The sequence below is a fragment of the Alternaria postmessia genome (genome assembly GCF_024291825.1).
Source record: "Alternaria postmessia strain BMP 2775 chromosome Unknown scaffold_17, whole genome shotgun sequence".
NCBI classification, from domain to species: domain Eukaryota; kingdom Fungi; phylum Ascomycota; class Dothideomycetes; order Pleosporales; family Pleosporaceae; genus Alternaria; species Alternaria postmessia.
Window position 1 is genome coordinate 418,068 of NW_026260090.1, and position 14,984 is coordinate 433,051.

Genomic DNA, 14,984 nt, shown 5'->3' on the forward strand with positions numbered 1-14,984 from the left:
GCGGGGTATGATGGCGGTTCTCGTAGATTCGTTTTTGAGTATGACAGCCAGTGAACTGTTGGTGTAGAAATCAAATCCAAGGGCAGCTCGTATTGCGTGCCAAGTACATAATGATCCAACGTACGAACCAATCGTCGTCTTTACAAGAGAATCAATGGATTCTGACCATCAGGTGCTATCAAATCAATAAATCTTTCAACGCTTGCGTCCCATATATATGTAATTGTTTGTCGTCTGTGTATACCACCATCAAAGTCGCTAGAAAGTCATATGTGCAACGATTTCGCGAAACCAGGCGCAAAGCTGAGATATTGCTAGATAAAACCCTGGGAGGATACAATTGTAGCACACTTAGCTTGATACAATCATGCGAACTACCTAAGAATGTAAAGTCCCTACAAGCCACTAAGCACGCTCTGCACCCCGACAGTTCCAACGTCGTCTCTTTTAGCAATGAAACCCTTCAATTCCTGCGCATCTTGTCCACCCGCAGCCCTAAGCCTATCCCTCAGCGCCTCAGGTCCAATAATGAATAGCGTACTGACATCCGTCAGAACATCCATCGCTCCAGGCTCCAGCTCGTCACCTGTGGGCCATCCTCTCACTAGCTCAACATAGCGGTTCATGTCCTTGGAAACACTAAGACCGCCGACTTGTGAAATGGAAAATTTCAGTAGGTGTGCCAGAACGAGGGACCGCAAACCGCGAGCAAGCTCAGCGAGGAACAAGGAGAGGTTGCGACCAGAGAGCGCGGCAGAAGCTTGTGAGGCAACACGAGTTAAGAATGCGGAGACGTCGCGGCAGGCTTGCGTTTCACTTGTTACCATAAGGTCTTCTTCCTTGGGTCGGAAATCGGTCTTCTTTTGTTGAGATAGACATCTGCTCACCCAATTGAGCGATGCTGTCAATGTGAGATTGAGTATGTTGGACAGTTTCGATTCAAGAGTCGACGTTGTGTTGTTGGTAGACTTTTCGATCTCCCGACGAATAGTCAGATTGGGTGTACATAGAGGGAGGATAATGGTTGTCGTGGTTTGTTGGAGAAGATGTAGGATTGTGGTAATGGCGTGTAGAGATGGGAGGTGGGTGAGATCAGGGGGTGTCTTGGAGTTCTCCTGCGAAACGGCATGATCTTGTGCGCTGCATTCGTGTTAGTTGTGTACTCGTCTGAGGAATACATGACTTACGCGTCCAACGCCGTCTCCAAGTAGATTTCGCCCATCTGTCGTAGCAGAAGATTAAGCAGTATCTGCACATCCTTTGGTGTCTCATTACCAGGCGACAGCTCGAGTCCACGTCCGACACCTTCTGCCAGCCACTTGAGCATACGCTTGGCGACTGGTAGCGATAGCTTGCCATCCTCATCTGTCACTTCAATATCCTTCTTCTCCTGCTGATCTTCCTTCAAACCAGCAATGCGGAGCAAAGTTGCCTTCTGACTAGCGGGCAATTCTGTGTTCTCCAAGCGCTCCATGTACTTGTCACGAGCGGATGCAGCCATCTCCTTACCTCGCTGAGCCAGCGATCCAAAGTACGATGTGGGCATCTTGCTGCGCCGCGAGTGGTAGATGGTGAATTTGAGTAGTAGCGAAGAGTATAGTTCCTCCAAGTTCTTCTTTTCTCGTTCAATATACTTCTCTCCAATGAAGTAAGACGAGAAAAGCTCCTCCAACTGCTGATCAAGTGTAGCAGCCACCGCAGATGTAGCAGGCTCTGGGTGCTCTGTCAACCCATGTGATTTTAGGTCATCTACCAATTGTGTGATATAGCTCCTAGAAGCTTGCAACGAGCGCAGAAAGGCGAGTGATGATAGCTCTCCTGCTTTGTCAAGCACCATCTCAAGCCGACTTTGTATTGACTGCTGGAAGATGCGCTCCAGGAACTTGATCAGCACCTCCTCGTAGTAAGGGAAGGCTCGTTTTATAATTGCAGATTCATCCTGGACGACGATCTTGACTTCATCAATGAGAGATTGCAGCGTAGGCTCAACACCCGGTGGTTCCGCATCAGGATCTTGGAGGCGATCCCAAGTTTCCACATCCGTCGCCAACTCTTCTCCATTTAACTGCATGCGGTCAATGAAGAAAGAATGCTGGTTGACATAGGTTCCGATGACACTAGCCCCGTCGTTGAAGCCCTTCAGCGCGATGGCACAGTCGCGCATGCCAGGGTAGTTTGGACGCGCGTAGCATTCCTGAAACTTGCTGAGGAGATCCTGCTCAAGATTCTCCAAGAACTTCTCAATGACCTCCTTTGTGTTGTGTCTTGACTGATGTACCGTTCTCCTCTTCATGCCATTCGGTGCGTCTCCGTTGACTCGCTGGCTGCCCTCGGGGTCGAGACGTGTACTGATGCGCAGCAGCTGGCGTGCAATCTCGGCGCATCGTACTATGTCGCCGTTCTTCCGTTGGTCCTCGAGGATCATGAGTTCGCCGCGTTCGCTGACTTCTTGCCAGCATTCAATCAAAAACTTTGCGTCCAGGGCTCTCTTTCGTTGGCGATCGAGCTCTTCGAGTCGCTCTCCGATGCGCATGGCGACGTTGCCTCCAGTGTCTGACCCTCCCTCATCACTACCATTGAGCGAACTGTCTAGCCGTTGGAACCTGTCCATGGCCGCCTCCAGTCTCCTTCCTAGCGACTCGACATTCTGGTTGTGTTGTAGCTCTGCTCGGCGTACAGCTGTTGACAGCTCAGACTCCTTCTCTTCCAGGTCCTCGGAGAGACTGTTGAGTCGTGTCAGGGCATGTTCGAACGTGCGGATGAGTGGTTTCGGGTCGAATGTCTGCTGGCCACCGGCGCCGCCAGATCTTCGAGTTGCAGGTACGGCGATCTGGGAGAGGTCTTCGATGAAGTCTTTTACTAGGAAATCTTTGCTCTGCGGGAGTCAATGTGAGAACAACCCTGAACTTGTACGGCTGCTTACAGTGAACTTCTCTAGGGTGAACTGGGGTGCGCGTATCGATGTCCTCGACGTCTGGTGAGTGAGTACCGACGAGCCATCGGAGCTGATGCGCTGCATCGTTACAGGAGATTGGAGGGAATCCGCCTTGGAGGTTGAGTACTACTGCAGTATTGTATTACGGGCGTCTATCGCAGCTACCCAGCGGGCCAATGCCGCCCCGAATGCCCTGGAGCTGGTGTTTTAGATTGGCGCAAAGCATTAAGCTGCCAGGTGTTGCTAGCGTATGTTGTGTTCTCACTTGCGCATGGCACAGAATAGATATTTCTTGTGGCAGGTGTATCTGCACGTCGTGATCTGGCTAGCAACATGCCCAAGTCGCGAATGTGGCTTGTCACACTCCACGCCTCGGTCCCTGGTCCGCAGTCGCAGCAGCTCCAGCCGAACGGACAACGGGTGACCTCATGCACTATGATGCCACCAATCCTGTCGTGGCAGGACGTATACAAAGATCCAAAACAATGAGCTCGAGTTTCTACAGCCTCATTGTACTTGCGACAGCTTCCGCGTAATGACGCCTCAGCGCATGGCGGAGCAGGCAGCTACGCGTCTATACTTGGCTTGCGCTCGGCAGGAACGGCCGCCACACGTACCTCGTATGCACCAGCCTCACTGGGATATTTCATCATCTTACGTCTGCCAGACATGGCCAGCTAACGCGCGCATTATCCCTCTCTTTCCCTTGACTTTTGACTGCCTTGTTGTCCATACTTAGACATCGGCTGCCCAGCTCATTTTGTCGCTCAATACCCTCACACCGCCCACAATGGCTACCACAGGCCTGACTCCCAAGCAAGAAGCCGCTTTTAGGCGAAGCAAGCAACTCTCGGTCGAGCAACGCGAAGAACTCCTGAAGCCGTTTCTTCCCTCTGAGCCTTCTGATAGCGAGAAGGAGGCGCAGAGGAAGAAGGCACTCCGCGACCGCCGCCAGCGCGCAGTCCAACAGAGCCGCAAGCCTCTCGTAGGCCCCATCAAGACCTTCCTCCACCTCGCTATCTACCACGTCGTTGCGCTCCTGTTCAGCGTCTTCTTCCGTTTCCGCCGCGCCTACCGACTGGTGAGGGGGAAGGTTGTCTCTCTGCTCAAGTACCATCACCGCACGCCAGAGTTCATAGCCCACGATGTCAAGGACCTGGAAAAGCTGCCCAAACACCTCAGTGTAATAGTGGACTACCAGGAAGACGACGGAAGTCAGGGTACAGCCGGGCTGGAAGGACTAGTAAACGATGTCTGTGAGATAGCAGCCTGGGCAGCGAGTGCCGGCATACCGTTTCTGAGTGTCTATGAGCGGACGGGTAAGTCCACCATCTTTTTGTAAAACAGAACACGGTAACGTAGGGCTCTGGCTAATGATATCAAACAGGCGTACTTAAGAACTATCTCCCCCAAACTCACGCTTCCATCTGGTCGACCCTAGAAGCCTACTTCGGCCCTCGTAGAAAGCCCACCCTCTCCCTCCGTGCACCCCACCTTTCCTCGTACTCCCCTCCCAACACGCCTCCTCAGAGCGCAGACGACGAACTGAAAGAGGAGGAACGTCAACATCTCACCGTTCTCCTTCTCTCTGAACATGACGGCCGCGACACCATCGTCGACCTTACGCGCACACTGGCCGAGATGGCACAAAAGGGCGACGTACGACAAGAGCAGATCAACACTGATTTGATTGATGCCCAGCTGAATGACCATGTTTCGAGCGAACCGGATCTTCTGATCCTGTTCAGCCCTACTGTGCAACTCAAAGGTTATCCGCCATGGCAGCTGAGGTTGACTGAGATGTTGTAAGTTGTCTTGTTCATATGATGAGGTCTTTGCTAACACACAATACAGCCACCTGCCAGACAACAAGGGCGTTAATTATCAGGTCTTCCTGCGAGCCCTGTATAACTTTGCAAAGGTTGAGATGCGCCTTGGAAGGTAGCGAGAGCACACGTCACTTGCATTTCCTAGTGTAACAATACCTAATACGATTACCGCTGCCCTCCAACTTGTAGACTTGCCGTATCTCTTGATCTGACGTCCACTGTCCCATGTGAAGTCCAGTGCAGTGTAGTGCAGCGATTGAATCCAATCGACCAGCATGCTCAACATCGATCACAACAAGTACACATCACCCAGTGGAGGAAGCAGTGTGGAGGTATCTCGAATGTAATGGTGGTGCTATCTACACCATATCTTCATGCCCGCCATGATCGTTGTGTTCGTCATAGCCATCGAGAGTAAATGCACCTAACACCTGTATTCATTTTAGGTCGTCAAGTACATATCCGCCCCACGAAAGAACCCATGCAACCAAAACCCAGTTCGTTTACTTGAGAGGAATGAAACGGGAAGAGTGAGTGGCACCAATACCCGGCCTTCCGTGCTTGACGGGCCTGTATGAGATGGAGAACTCTGCGAGGTAGTGGCCGACCATCTCGGGCTTGATTTCGACCTGGTTGAACTCCTTTCCGGAGTAGACACCGATGACGCTGCCGATCATCTCGGGGACGACAATCATGTCACGGAGGTGGGTCTTGACGAGGTCGGGCTTCTCGTTGGGCTTGGCCTCCTCTGTTCAGGGTTAGTTGTCTCCCTTCAACTGTGCGGACAGTGTTGCCTACGCTTGGACTTCCTGAGCTTCTTGATGAGGCCCATGGGCTTGCGCTTGAGACCACGGTTGAACCTGCGGCGGGCACGGGCGTGGACGAGGTCGCGGAGTTCCTCAGAGCCAAGGTCGAGGAGCCTGCATATCGATCAGAATACCGCCACCATCTGTATACATCCCCCATCGCTTTCGGAGAGTCGCGGGGGGTCGGGAGACGTACTGGTCGAGGTCAACGCCGCGGTAAGAGAACTTGCGGAACGCCCTCTTCGCCTTAAGGGCTGTTGGATTCGTTAGCCATGTCCTGTCACATTGTGCGTGTACGTATCCAAGGGAAGCGGTGCGGGTGTGTGGGAAGGGCTCGTTGGAGGGGCAAGAGCGTACCAGCTGCGGCCTCGGGGTCGTAGTCAGCGTCAGCCATATTTGCGATTGTCGAAGTAGCTGATGGGAGAACTTCGTTGGGGTCGCGAGGGTAGTTGTCGGTCGTCAACGGAATCGATGCGAAATTCAAAAGGTCCACGGGTGTAGCTGCCCTGTGCGCTAAGCGAGACCCCTTAGCGCCGGTTTGGACAGGTGCGATCATTCACACACACCACCACCACCCACCATGACAGAACTCACAGTGAACATTGACGATACAGCACCACCAATTGGGGTCTGAAAGCATATTGGAACAGATGCCCACCATCGAAACAATCTATGTTCAAGCCTCGTTCTACAAAAAAGGCATCTAGTAACTCCAGTGGTCCTCGCATACAAACGAGCTCGTTCTTGCCAAGTCAACCCTTTGTAAGACTGTACAGGAAATGGTACTTTGAAGGTATGTGCCGTTACTCTCTTGCTGACAATGCAACGTGGAGGTTTGCGTACACCTTTAGATTAGGTTGCAGTATCTAGGAACAACTTGGGGAAAACGAGCTCATTCATAACATCACCTGGAGTCGATCCATTTCCAGTCTTTTTCATATCCTACAAGTCGCACCAATAGTGGGCGAAGGTCATGCTAGCCTCTCATACCTAGAGTTACAGTCGTCGCATCTACTCTAGACTCCATGAGTGACATGCCTGCCACAAAAATTGACGTAACAGTTACGGAAAAGGCAGTACAGCACTCTCGGTAGCACCTCATTTTAATTTACGAATCACACTCAAAGCAAATCACTATTATAATAAAGGCTTGGCGCAGTCACAAAAAGCAGGTAAACTGCCTGTAGTGCTTGGAGGTGCATGGCTTCATTCCGGGTATCTCAGCAGGCAACTATTCTACTATTGCCGCGGTATCCTTCTCCAAGCCCCTTGCAGTGCACGCTCGACACTCCCCAAATCGTTCTCATTGCGCATGATTCTCGTGATAGTCGAGAGATTGGCCGGATCATACTTCGTAAAGGTAGGTGAAGGTGTTTGTTTGGCGATGGTGATGCGCTTAGTCGAAGAGACCGAAACCCATGTCCTCGTCAGACTCCTCCTTCTCCTCCTCCTTGGCGGCCTCAGGAGCGGCCTCAGCCTCAGCGGAGCCACCAGCGGCAGCAGCACCACCGGAAGCGGCAGCACCACCGGCACCGCCGGAGGGAACGGAAGCAAGCTTCTCGGAACCGGAAGCGATGAGCTCGTTGATGTCCTTGCCCTCAAGCTCGGAGATCAGCTTGTCAAGACGGTCGGAGTCAGCCTCGATACCAACGGACTCAAGGACGGCCTGTTGCGACGTTAGATTGGGACAAAGACGCAGAACAGCGCGGTATGAGACTTACCTTGACGTCGGCAGCGGAGGGCGAGGTGTTGCCACCAAGGCCGAGGAGGAGGTATGCCGCGAGGTGCTTCATTGTGATTGTGGTTTGGTGATTTGTAGGAACAGGAGTTCAATCGATTTAACCTGCGCTTGTCAGTATTGCGCTGCTGGAAGCAGATTCAAAGTGGTGCGTACCGTCGGGACCGGAGACTGAAGCTACAAGTTCTTGCTGTAGGTTGTCGTTCAGAAGAAAAAGTTCGAGGTCCGCGAATATTGACTTCTGGTGGGATTTCGCTACTTGCGCTATACCGCAAGACGACTAGCGCAAATCGCCCGCTTTGTCACGTGTGGCTGGGCTAGGCAAGGCCCAGGTATAAAAACGACCTGTCTGCGCCGCCGCCGACCGCTCATTCTCTGGCCGCTCCCCTCTTCAATCTTCGACCGGTCCCGTGCGCCTCGCTCCGTCTCCGCGCGCGCGATCAGTCCCTGACGACTAGTTACTCCGGAGATTCTTACCCGGAAAGCATGTACAACTTGTCCTCCAATCGATTCGACGACCGGTAGCCCTGAGTCAAACGCTTATCAGTTGCCCACTATGAGTGTGAGTTTGGCGACTCCATCCACGTCGGCTCTCACATGCTGACTGCACCATTTAGTCTCTCAAAGACATCATGTCTATAATCGACCCGAGCGCGAAGACACAGGCGACCGTATCCAAGCAAGCCCCGCCTGCCGGAGCCCCTAGGCCAGTGTCGCGACCAAGCGGAGGGGCAAATGGCGCATCGCAGCCGCCTCAGTTGAAGCGCAAGGCATCGGGGCCGGTTGAGAGTGGACAAGTCAAGATACAGAGGAAGGAGGCTGTTGGGGGACCAGCGCAGCCCAACGGCGTGGCGCGTGCCACCTCGTCGCCTGCCACGTCAAAACCTACTCCATCCGCATCTACCACAGCTGTCCCATATCGTGGAACCGCTGCTCCAGCATCATCGAAACCAGCAAATCCACCCGTCCGCAAGCCTCTACAGTCGTCAAATGCACCCGCTGCCAGACCCAAGGCCACTGCGCCTGTGCCCGCGCCCGCGCCCAAGCCTGCACCACCTGCCACGTCAACACCAGCCTCGTCCGCCGCACCCAAGAAGGGGTATCTCGCTATGCTTCAGAAAGCCAAAGAGAAGGACGCGACGAAGCCCATCGCTCCGCCAATCAAGCACGAGCCAACCAAGATCTTGTCAAGAAAAGAGCGCTTGGCACTCAAGGCAGAAGCAAGTGCTGGGGCAAAGGGCAAGAAGCCTGTTGCTGGATTACCTTCAAGGGTCCTAGACCCGAAAGCCGATCCCTCGAAAGAAAAGAAGAAGCCATCCGAGGTTGGCTACCAAGGCACAGCCCGGCCGGCCAAGAAGCCTGTCGAAGTTGGATACAAAGGAACAGCCCGTCCGGCGAGTGCTCCTGCAACATCAAGTCGGAACGGCACGCCAGCCGTCAAGGCAAAACCGAACCCGGCCAAGGGACGCTACGATGGTTATGCAGACTGGGACGAACTTAGTGACATGGAAGACGAAGAAGAAGACTATGCCTCTGATGCTTCCTCCGACATGGAAGGTGGTATCTGGGACGTCGAAGAAGAGGAACAGATAGCCCTCAAGGTCGCTAAGAAGGAAGACGCTGAGGCATTAGCCGAGGAAAACCGGCTGAAGCGTGAGAAGGAGGAACGAAAGAAGAAGTTGGCGGCTATGGCTGCCAAGGCTAAGAAGAGGTATTGAGGTTCTTCGGCGTTATGGTTTACGATTACACGGCATGGGGGCGTTTCATCTGCATTCTCGCGGTTGCATAGCCATGGAGCGGTTTCTTCTTTTACCCTGGCGCATTTACGATTGTTGCATACCCCGAACAACGATCATGGCTTCACAGCAAGTGTCTCACTGGAAGAGACTCCAATACAAGTAGTGTATATTTATAACGCCATCGGCAATAATACCCCTTGGCTTCAACACCACACGGTGTCCTTTCTCATAACTTCCATCGTGCTCGTCCCAGTCTCCGCGCAATCACTTCCTGACTGCTTACACAATTCCACTGCAGACAAATGTGTTCGGACATCACCATGGTCATGCGTGATTCTGCGATTGTCATTGAAGCGTACCATCAGCCAACACATCCACAAACGCCCCTTTATCACAATCGGACAAATTGGATTGCCAAACAACGCATGCATCCCCATGATCGAGGACTGTATTCCCACATCCTGGCCTTCTTGTATCATCTAGCATCTACGACACCTGGTTTCCAGCTCCTAAACTACAACGATGCCATCGTTCCAGCGGCTCAAACACCCCTTTCGACGCCCTACTCATTACTACACGATCCATGAACCATCTCCTACACCAAGACAATTAGAAGAACGACGTGAGAAGGAGAGGCGAAGGGCACGCGACAAGATTGAGAACGACCTTGATGACGGGCGTGTGGGGCCTAGGAGTAGTGATTCGCCTGATGAGCTTCCAGTGATTATCGACAGAGGTCCATACAGGGGTCACATTTACCCACGGGAGCAGCTTTTCTTCAACAGCATCATGCTGGCCTCTGATGTAGAGCCGATTTGCGCTGGCCCACTGGGAGGAGAGCTTAGACAGGAGGTGCACAGAGCCCCAATAAGGCGTCCAAAGACGCAGCGTGAGCAGAAGCCACGTTCAAGGCCTGTGCCAAGTGAATACTTAACCGCGTCACAGAACGCAGAAAATCTAAGACAGTGGGAAGAGCGGAATAAGGTTCATGAGATAGAGCAAAGAGAGTATCCGAGACCCGTGCCGAGTGAGTATTTGACGGCCAAACAAAACGCTGAGAACTTGCGGCGGTGGAAAGAACGCAGCAGGAGTCTTGCAGCTCCACGGGCACAAGTTCTAATGCGGACTCCGTCTTCCCCAAGACCCCCATCTCCACCAAGGGGACCGATCACCCCTGGCACTAGGGAATGGGATGGCTTCATGGACTTCCCTTTGGATAATTCCGTATACGCTGATGGCAGCAAAGAGGCCACTGTGGATGTACCTGACTCAGCATGCATCCTACCGACGATATTCACACCTGATGCCCCACCGCACCTGACGGATGCCCCTGAGACTGATATTGATTCGGTACCGCAGGCTGATTTCTCTTCCACACCAACTCAATCAGATTGTTCACAGAAAAAGGCTGAAGGAAATGCCTCGAGAAGACTAGAAATCCGATTGTCAACCGGAAGCGAGCAGCCTGAACGGCTAACATGGAACTCAGCGCTCAACAGTATCATACGCAATGAAGCCGTCGATCCAGTCATGAGAGCAAGAGTCAGAGAAAGAATTGAACGTAGTCTCACCTCTGCTGATCAAAAGCTTTTTGACAAGAACTCTTACCCTGTTACTATGAAGGACGCTGGTCTTGTTCCAAATTTCAGCCACCCAAGTGCTGGGAGTGAGTTTCATGACCGTCTTCAGTCTGGACAGGCGGACCGGTCGTTGTCACTGGAAAAGTTTAGACAACTCGAGGAACAACAGGAGGAACAGTCACTGCCTAATGGCGTGAATGCTGGATATCACAATCGTTCGAATTCAAGTAGCGCTCTCTATTGTTCTCCCCCGCACTCCGACTGGCCACTACGCGGAGGTAATGAAGAGAGTCCACCTCAGCTAACTAATGGTGTACCACCAGGTTACTATTCTTCGTCATCGGGCTCTAGTGACGACTCCAATCATGATCCCTATCATCGCCCACCGTCACCCCCTGATCGTGTGCCAGAGCATGTCTTCGCCTTTCTCTGTTCTCTACTGACACCGTCCGAACTCGCCCTCCACTACGATGTCATCTACGATTCGGCTCCTCCATATCCTCCACCATTTCCCAATCTTGTACCACGCAGCAATGCCATGTCGGCGATCCCATTAGACGTGCGTCTTGTCCAAAAGCTACACACTGCGGTTTACGGTCTCCAAGATCGCATCGTTGGCGTAGAAGAAGACCTCATTCCAGAACTTAGCACAAATCTGGAGAACAAGCACCTCCAGGTCAGGGAACTCGATGTACAGAATCTCAGCCTGCAGGAAGAGGTTATAGAACTCAAGCGCATAGTAGACTTCAGCAACAAGGTTCTGGCTGGATGTTGGGAGCGCGAATGAGAGGTGTGGCGCACACTTAACGATATCCAGAGGAGACGCAAAGCATGTCGTGGTCGGCTTGCTCACATGTTCTCACGTGGCTCAGATGCTACTATTCGAGAGGATGAGTTGCTGCACTCTCATAAGCCAGGAGATTATGTGGCCCAGACTCAGCTGTTTGGAAGAGCAGCACAGGGCCCTCTTAAGAAGAAGGAACTTGACGCTCTTCTGCTAATGGCGAAACAAAATGTCAGCATACTTATCGAGGATTTGGGGGAAGCAAAGGGGTTGGTGGAGGCGTTTGAAGAGAGAAACGAAGTAAACGAAGAGGTGCTGCCTGCGGAAAGGTACTGAAGGATGTGTGATGGTCTTTGCAAATGAGAAGGACGTACGTACCTAGGTAGTTTGAATTAATTCTTTTTTCAGCTGAAAATGTCCTTGTGGTCGTTTGAAGACTCTAGTACCTCAAAGCTGCTGGAAGCTAGGATCGCAAATGCGATACCAGTCCTTGGGTGCAGTATTGGGTGACCGTAAGAGAGGTAGCTGTGCAACTCCTCACCTGTGCGCTAAGTTTCTGAACGGCACTTTCCGAGAGCCTCCAATACATTTCGCTGCTGATTACTGTGCATTCGAGGGACTGGAGACGCTGCTAGAGCATGGAGCTGACCTACATATTCCTTCAACTTCTGGGGCTACTCCATTCTACCGGGCTTGTCGTGGTGGAAACCTGGACATAGTGAAGAGACTCAAGGGGTGTGGTTGTGATATTACCTAGGTAATGTACGGACTTCGGACGATTGGACACATATGATTGTGGCATTCGAGAACGACCACGAGAGCATTGTTGATATCCTTATCGATTGGGATGCCGATGTATCTACCCTCACAGAAGATGGCAGGACAGCGCTTTCGATTGCTGAAGCTCTCGGTCAACTGACAATCGTAGGAAAGTTCAAGTGTGCTATCAGTGGACTACAAGAGACTATGCCTAACGCCTTAGTTGAGAACTGTAGAGAATAGTGTAACAGGAGAAATGAGTCTCTACACAGGGCAAGTAGCTCAGAGGTACTCTAATTCTATCTTGGCAACACAATACAGCGAATACTTCGTTTACAGCAAGTGGTGAAGGTATGCGTTCTACAACTGTAAGTGTACATCACGTTTGAACCTCAGTGGCGTTCATCGCCATCATCATCTTTGAAGTCTTGTTTGCTCTCACCACCCCGCACAGAACCATCCAGATGATCAACGACACCAAAGCTCTGTACCGCTTAATCCGTTACGTTCGTTGACCTAGAATAGATAAGACGCCAAAGGACGGATCAAAGTTATCGTGCAACCGGACTAACTGTAGTGGCTTAATGAAGTACATCCGTACCAGATATGCACGCCAAGAGATATGAAGATGGCAGAGCCGGACACATACTGGACTTGTGGTAGGATGAATGTCTTGGTCAAGATGGCGAGGATGGTAGGCGCCGGAGCTGATGTTAACGCTCGAAAGGCTGAGGGTTCAGAACGAAACCATTATGGGCATCGCGCACCTGCGAGATAACTCACAACATTGGTTGTTTAGAAGCTAACTCTGATCATCCGTGGTTGCGTTCGTTCAACTCTGGATGATCTCTTACGTGCAAGGACCGGCGTGTAACTACCAAATTAGCGCGACCATACATACCTAGGTAATTTGTCAACCACCATTCATCTCTTCTGCATTGTCACTAGCTTCTCTTCATTTGAGCATCTCCGGAACCGCTGGAATACTCATCCTTCATACATGAAGTTCGCAACCCATGTCGCTTGCGTGCTTGATGTCCCACCCGTCGGCCATCCCGTGTCCGATCGTTCTCGCTCTATTCGCCCATCTGGAATCTACCCCTCCAACACACCAGATACGTCCGGACACAGTACATCATGCTCAGCCACTACATTAATCCCGCAAATCCAGCTTCGGCGCGCTCGCGGTCGTGCTAATGTAGCTGCAAAGGTTGTTCTGCGCTACGAAAGGCCACACCGAAAGTCTAGTACGTTGCTCGGTCATATCTGTGCGGTGGCTTTGCGGTGCCACGATGGAGACTCAGATGTTTACCATGACGTTTTTGGTGATGAGTTGCTGCGGAACCATTGCGCATTCGGACTTTGCCGAGATCTAGAGCGGTCCTTAGCTCACGGCTCAGCTTCACAGGGGTCGCAGCGATAGCAATGGAGCAAAGACGGCAGAACCAACACCAAACCTGCTTTTGGTGTTGCGGGGTGATAGAGGGGTAGGTCTGCGTCCGAGAGAGCGTACATAAAGAGGTAGGATGTCTGCCATAATCGTCAGCAATCAACAAGCTCCGACTTCTTTCTGCACAATAGATTCTCAATCTTCAATTCTTCCAAACAAACACCAGTTCTCATCACCATGTCTTACAACGATAACGATCGCGAGGACCGTACCTCAGGCTACGGTAGCAGCAACCGTGACGACAATGAGTACGGGTCTAAGTCCTCTGGATATGGAAACAATCAGGATGACTCCTCTTACGGCAACAAAACGTCCAGCTATGGATCGAATGACAACGACAGCACTTCCTACGGATCTTCTACGCGCAGGAATGATGACGAGGATACCTACGGATCTGAGAAGAAGTCATCAGGATATGGTTCTTCCGATCGCAACGACGACTCGTATGGTTCTGGCAACAAGACCTCCGAGTTCGGCTCATCGAAGCGCAATGACGACGACGATTCGTACAGTAGCAACAAACAGTCAAGCTATGGCTCATCGGGTCGTAATGACAACGATAACACCTATGGTTCAGAGAGCAAGTCTTCGGGCTATGGATCATCAAACCGTAATGACAACGACGAGGACTCATACGGCAGCAACAAGCAATCCAGCTACGGCTCTTCGAACCGAAACGACAACGAGGACTCTTACGGAAGCAACAAGCAGTCCAGCTACGGCTCCTCGAACCGCAATGACAACGAAGACTCGTACGGTAGCAAGAATCAATCAAGCTACGGTTCATCAGACCGTAAGGATGATGATGACTCGTATGGAAGCAAGAACCAGTCAAGCTACGGCTCATCGAACCGTGACAACGACGACTCGTACAGCTCCTCTAACCGCAAAACCAACGACGATGACTTCGGCTCAAGCAACAAGACTTATGGCTCAGGAAACACTTCTTCTGGGTATGGTGGCTCTTCGGGTCGTGACGACAATGATTCGTACGGAAGTTCTGAACGCCGGAACGAGGACAGCTATGGCTCCAATGACCGCGAGAGTTCTGGGTATGGGGGTTCGAACAGGAGGAGCGATGACTACTAAAGGTCGATGGGATAGGATGAGGTTGGTTGGTTGTGAATGTCACGTCATGGATCCAAGCTCTCTTCCGACATCACAATGCAGCGAACATTGCATTGATACTATATTTGTAGCAGCAGACATGAATCGCACCCTGACGACGCTGACCGCTAATCGTTGAATTGTCCGACGTGACGTGATGTGCATGTTGCTGTAACACTAGCGCGAATCATGACAGGGAAGCTTGCCGCGTAGTGGGTGCTGTACGTCAGTAGTGAGGGGCAGCGCCTTGGTTGGAG

General features: G+C 52.0%; 8 protein-coding genes across 8 annotated transcripts; 5 read left to right on the plus strand and 3 right to left on the minus strand.

The window, feature by feature from the left end:
* Positions 1-395: 395 nt before the first annotated feature.
* J4E82_003927 (uncharacterized protein) lies at positions 396-3,019 on the minus strand (the record flags this gene model as incomplete). The annotated part of the gene is made up of 3 exons (XM_051730210.1): positions 396-1,140; positions 1,188-2,875; positions 2,924-3,019. 3 exons carry the CDS (start codon positions 3,017-3,019, stop codon positions 396-398), a joined length of 2,529 nt encoding a protein of 842 aa, XP_051590178.1.
* Positions 3,020-3,725: 706 nt separating this feature from the next.
* Positions 3,726-4,880, plus strand: J4E82_003928 (uncharacterized protein; the record flags this gene model as incomplete). Its single annotated transcript, XM_051730211.1, has 3 exons — positions 3,726-4,254; positions 4,323-4,740; positions 4,790-4,880. The coding sequence occupies 3 exons, from the start codon at positions 3,726-3,728 to the stop codon at positions 4,878-4,880; spliced, it is 1,038 nt and encodes a 345-aa protein (XP_051590179.1).
* Positions 4,881-5,267: 387 nt separating this feature from the next.
* RPS15 (ribosomal protein S15) lies at positions 5,268-5,964 on the minus strand (the record flags this gene model as incomplete). The annotated part of the gene is made up of 4 exons (XM_051730212.1): positions 5,268-5,512; positions 5,563-5,684; positions 5,767-5,824; positions 5,928-5,964. The coding sequence occupies 4 exons, from the start codon at positions 5,962-5,964 to the stop codon at positions 5,268-5,270; spliced, it is 462 nt and encodes a 153-aa protein (XP_051590180.1).
* A 1,002-nt stretch (positions 5,965-6,966) lies between these two features.
* Positions 6,967-7,363, minus strand: ALTA5 (60S acidic ribosomal protein P2; the record flags this gene model as incomplete). Its single annotated transcript, XM_051730213.1, has 2 exons — positions 6,967-7,236; positions 7,292-7,363. 2 exons carry the CDS (start codon positions 7,361-7,363, stop codon positions 6,967-6,969), a joined length of 342 nt encoding a protein of 113 aa, XP_051590181.1.
* A 501-nt stretch (positions 7,364-7,864) lies between these two features.
* Positions 7,865-9,026, plus strand: J4E82_003931 (uncharacterized protein; the record flags this gene model as incomplete). Its single annotated transcript, XM_051730214.1, has 2 exons — positions 7,865-7,870; positions 7,926-9,026. 2 exons carry the CDS (start codon positions 7,865-7,867, stop codon positions 9,024-9,026), a joined length of 1,107 nt encoding a protein of 368 aa, XP_051590182.1.
* Positions 9,027-9,569: 543 nt separating this feature from the next.
* Positions 9,570-11,414, plus strand: J4E82_003932 (uncharacterized protein; the record flags this gene model as incomplete). Its single annotated transcript, XM_051730215.1, has 1 exon — positions 9,570-11,414. One exon carries the CDS (start codon positions 9,570-9,572, stop codon positions 11,412-11,414), a length of 1,845 nt encoding a protein of 614 aa, XP_051590183.1.
* Positions 11,415-11,480: 66 nt separating this feature from the next.
* J4E82_003933 (uncharacterized protein) lies at positions 11,481-12,413 on the plus strand (the record flags this gene model as incomplete). Its single annotated transcript, XM_051730216.1, has 2 exons — positions 11,481-11,723; positions 12,219-12,413. 2 exons carry the CDS (start codon positions 11,481-11,483, stop codon positions 12,411-12,413), a joined length of 438 nt encoding a protein of 145 aa, XP_051590184.1.
* A 1,384-nt stretch (positions 12,414-13,797) lies between these two features.
* Positions 13,798-14,709, plus strand: J4E82_003934 (uncharacterized protein; the record flags this gene model as incomplete). The annotated part of the gene is made up of 1 exon (XM_051730217.1): positions 13,798-14,709. One exon carries the CDS (start codon positions 13,798-13,800, stop codon positions 14,707-14,709), a length of 912 nt encoding a protein of 303 aa, XP_051590185.1.
* Between the last annotated feature and the right edge of the window lie 275 nt (positions 14,710-14,984).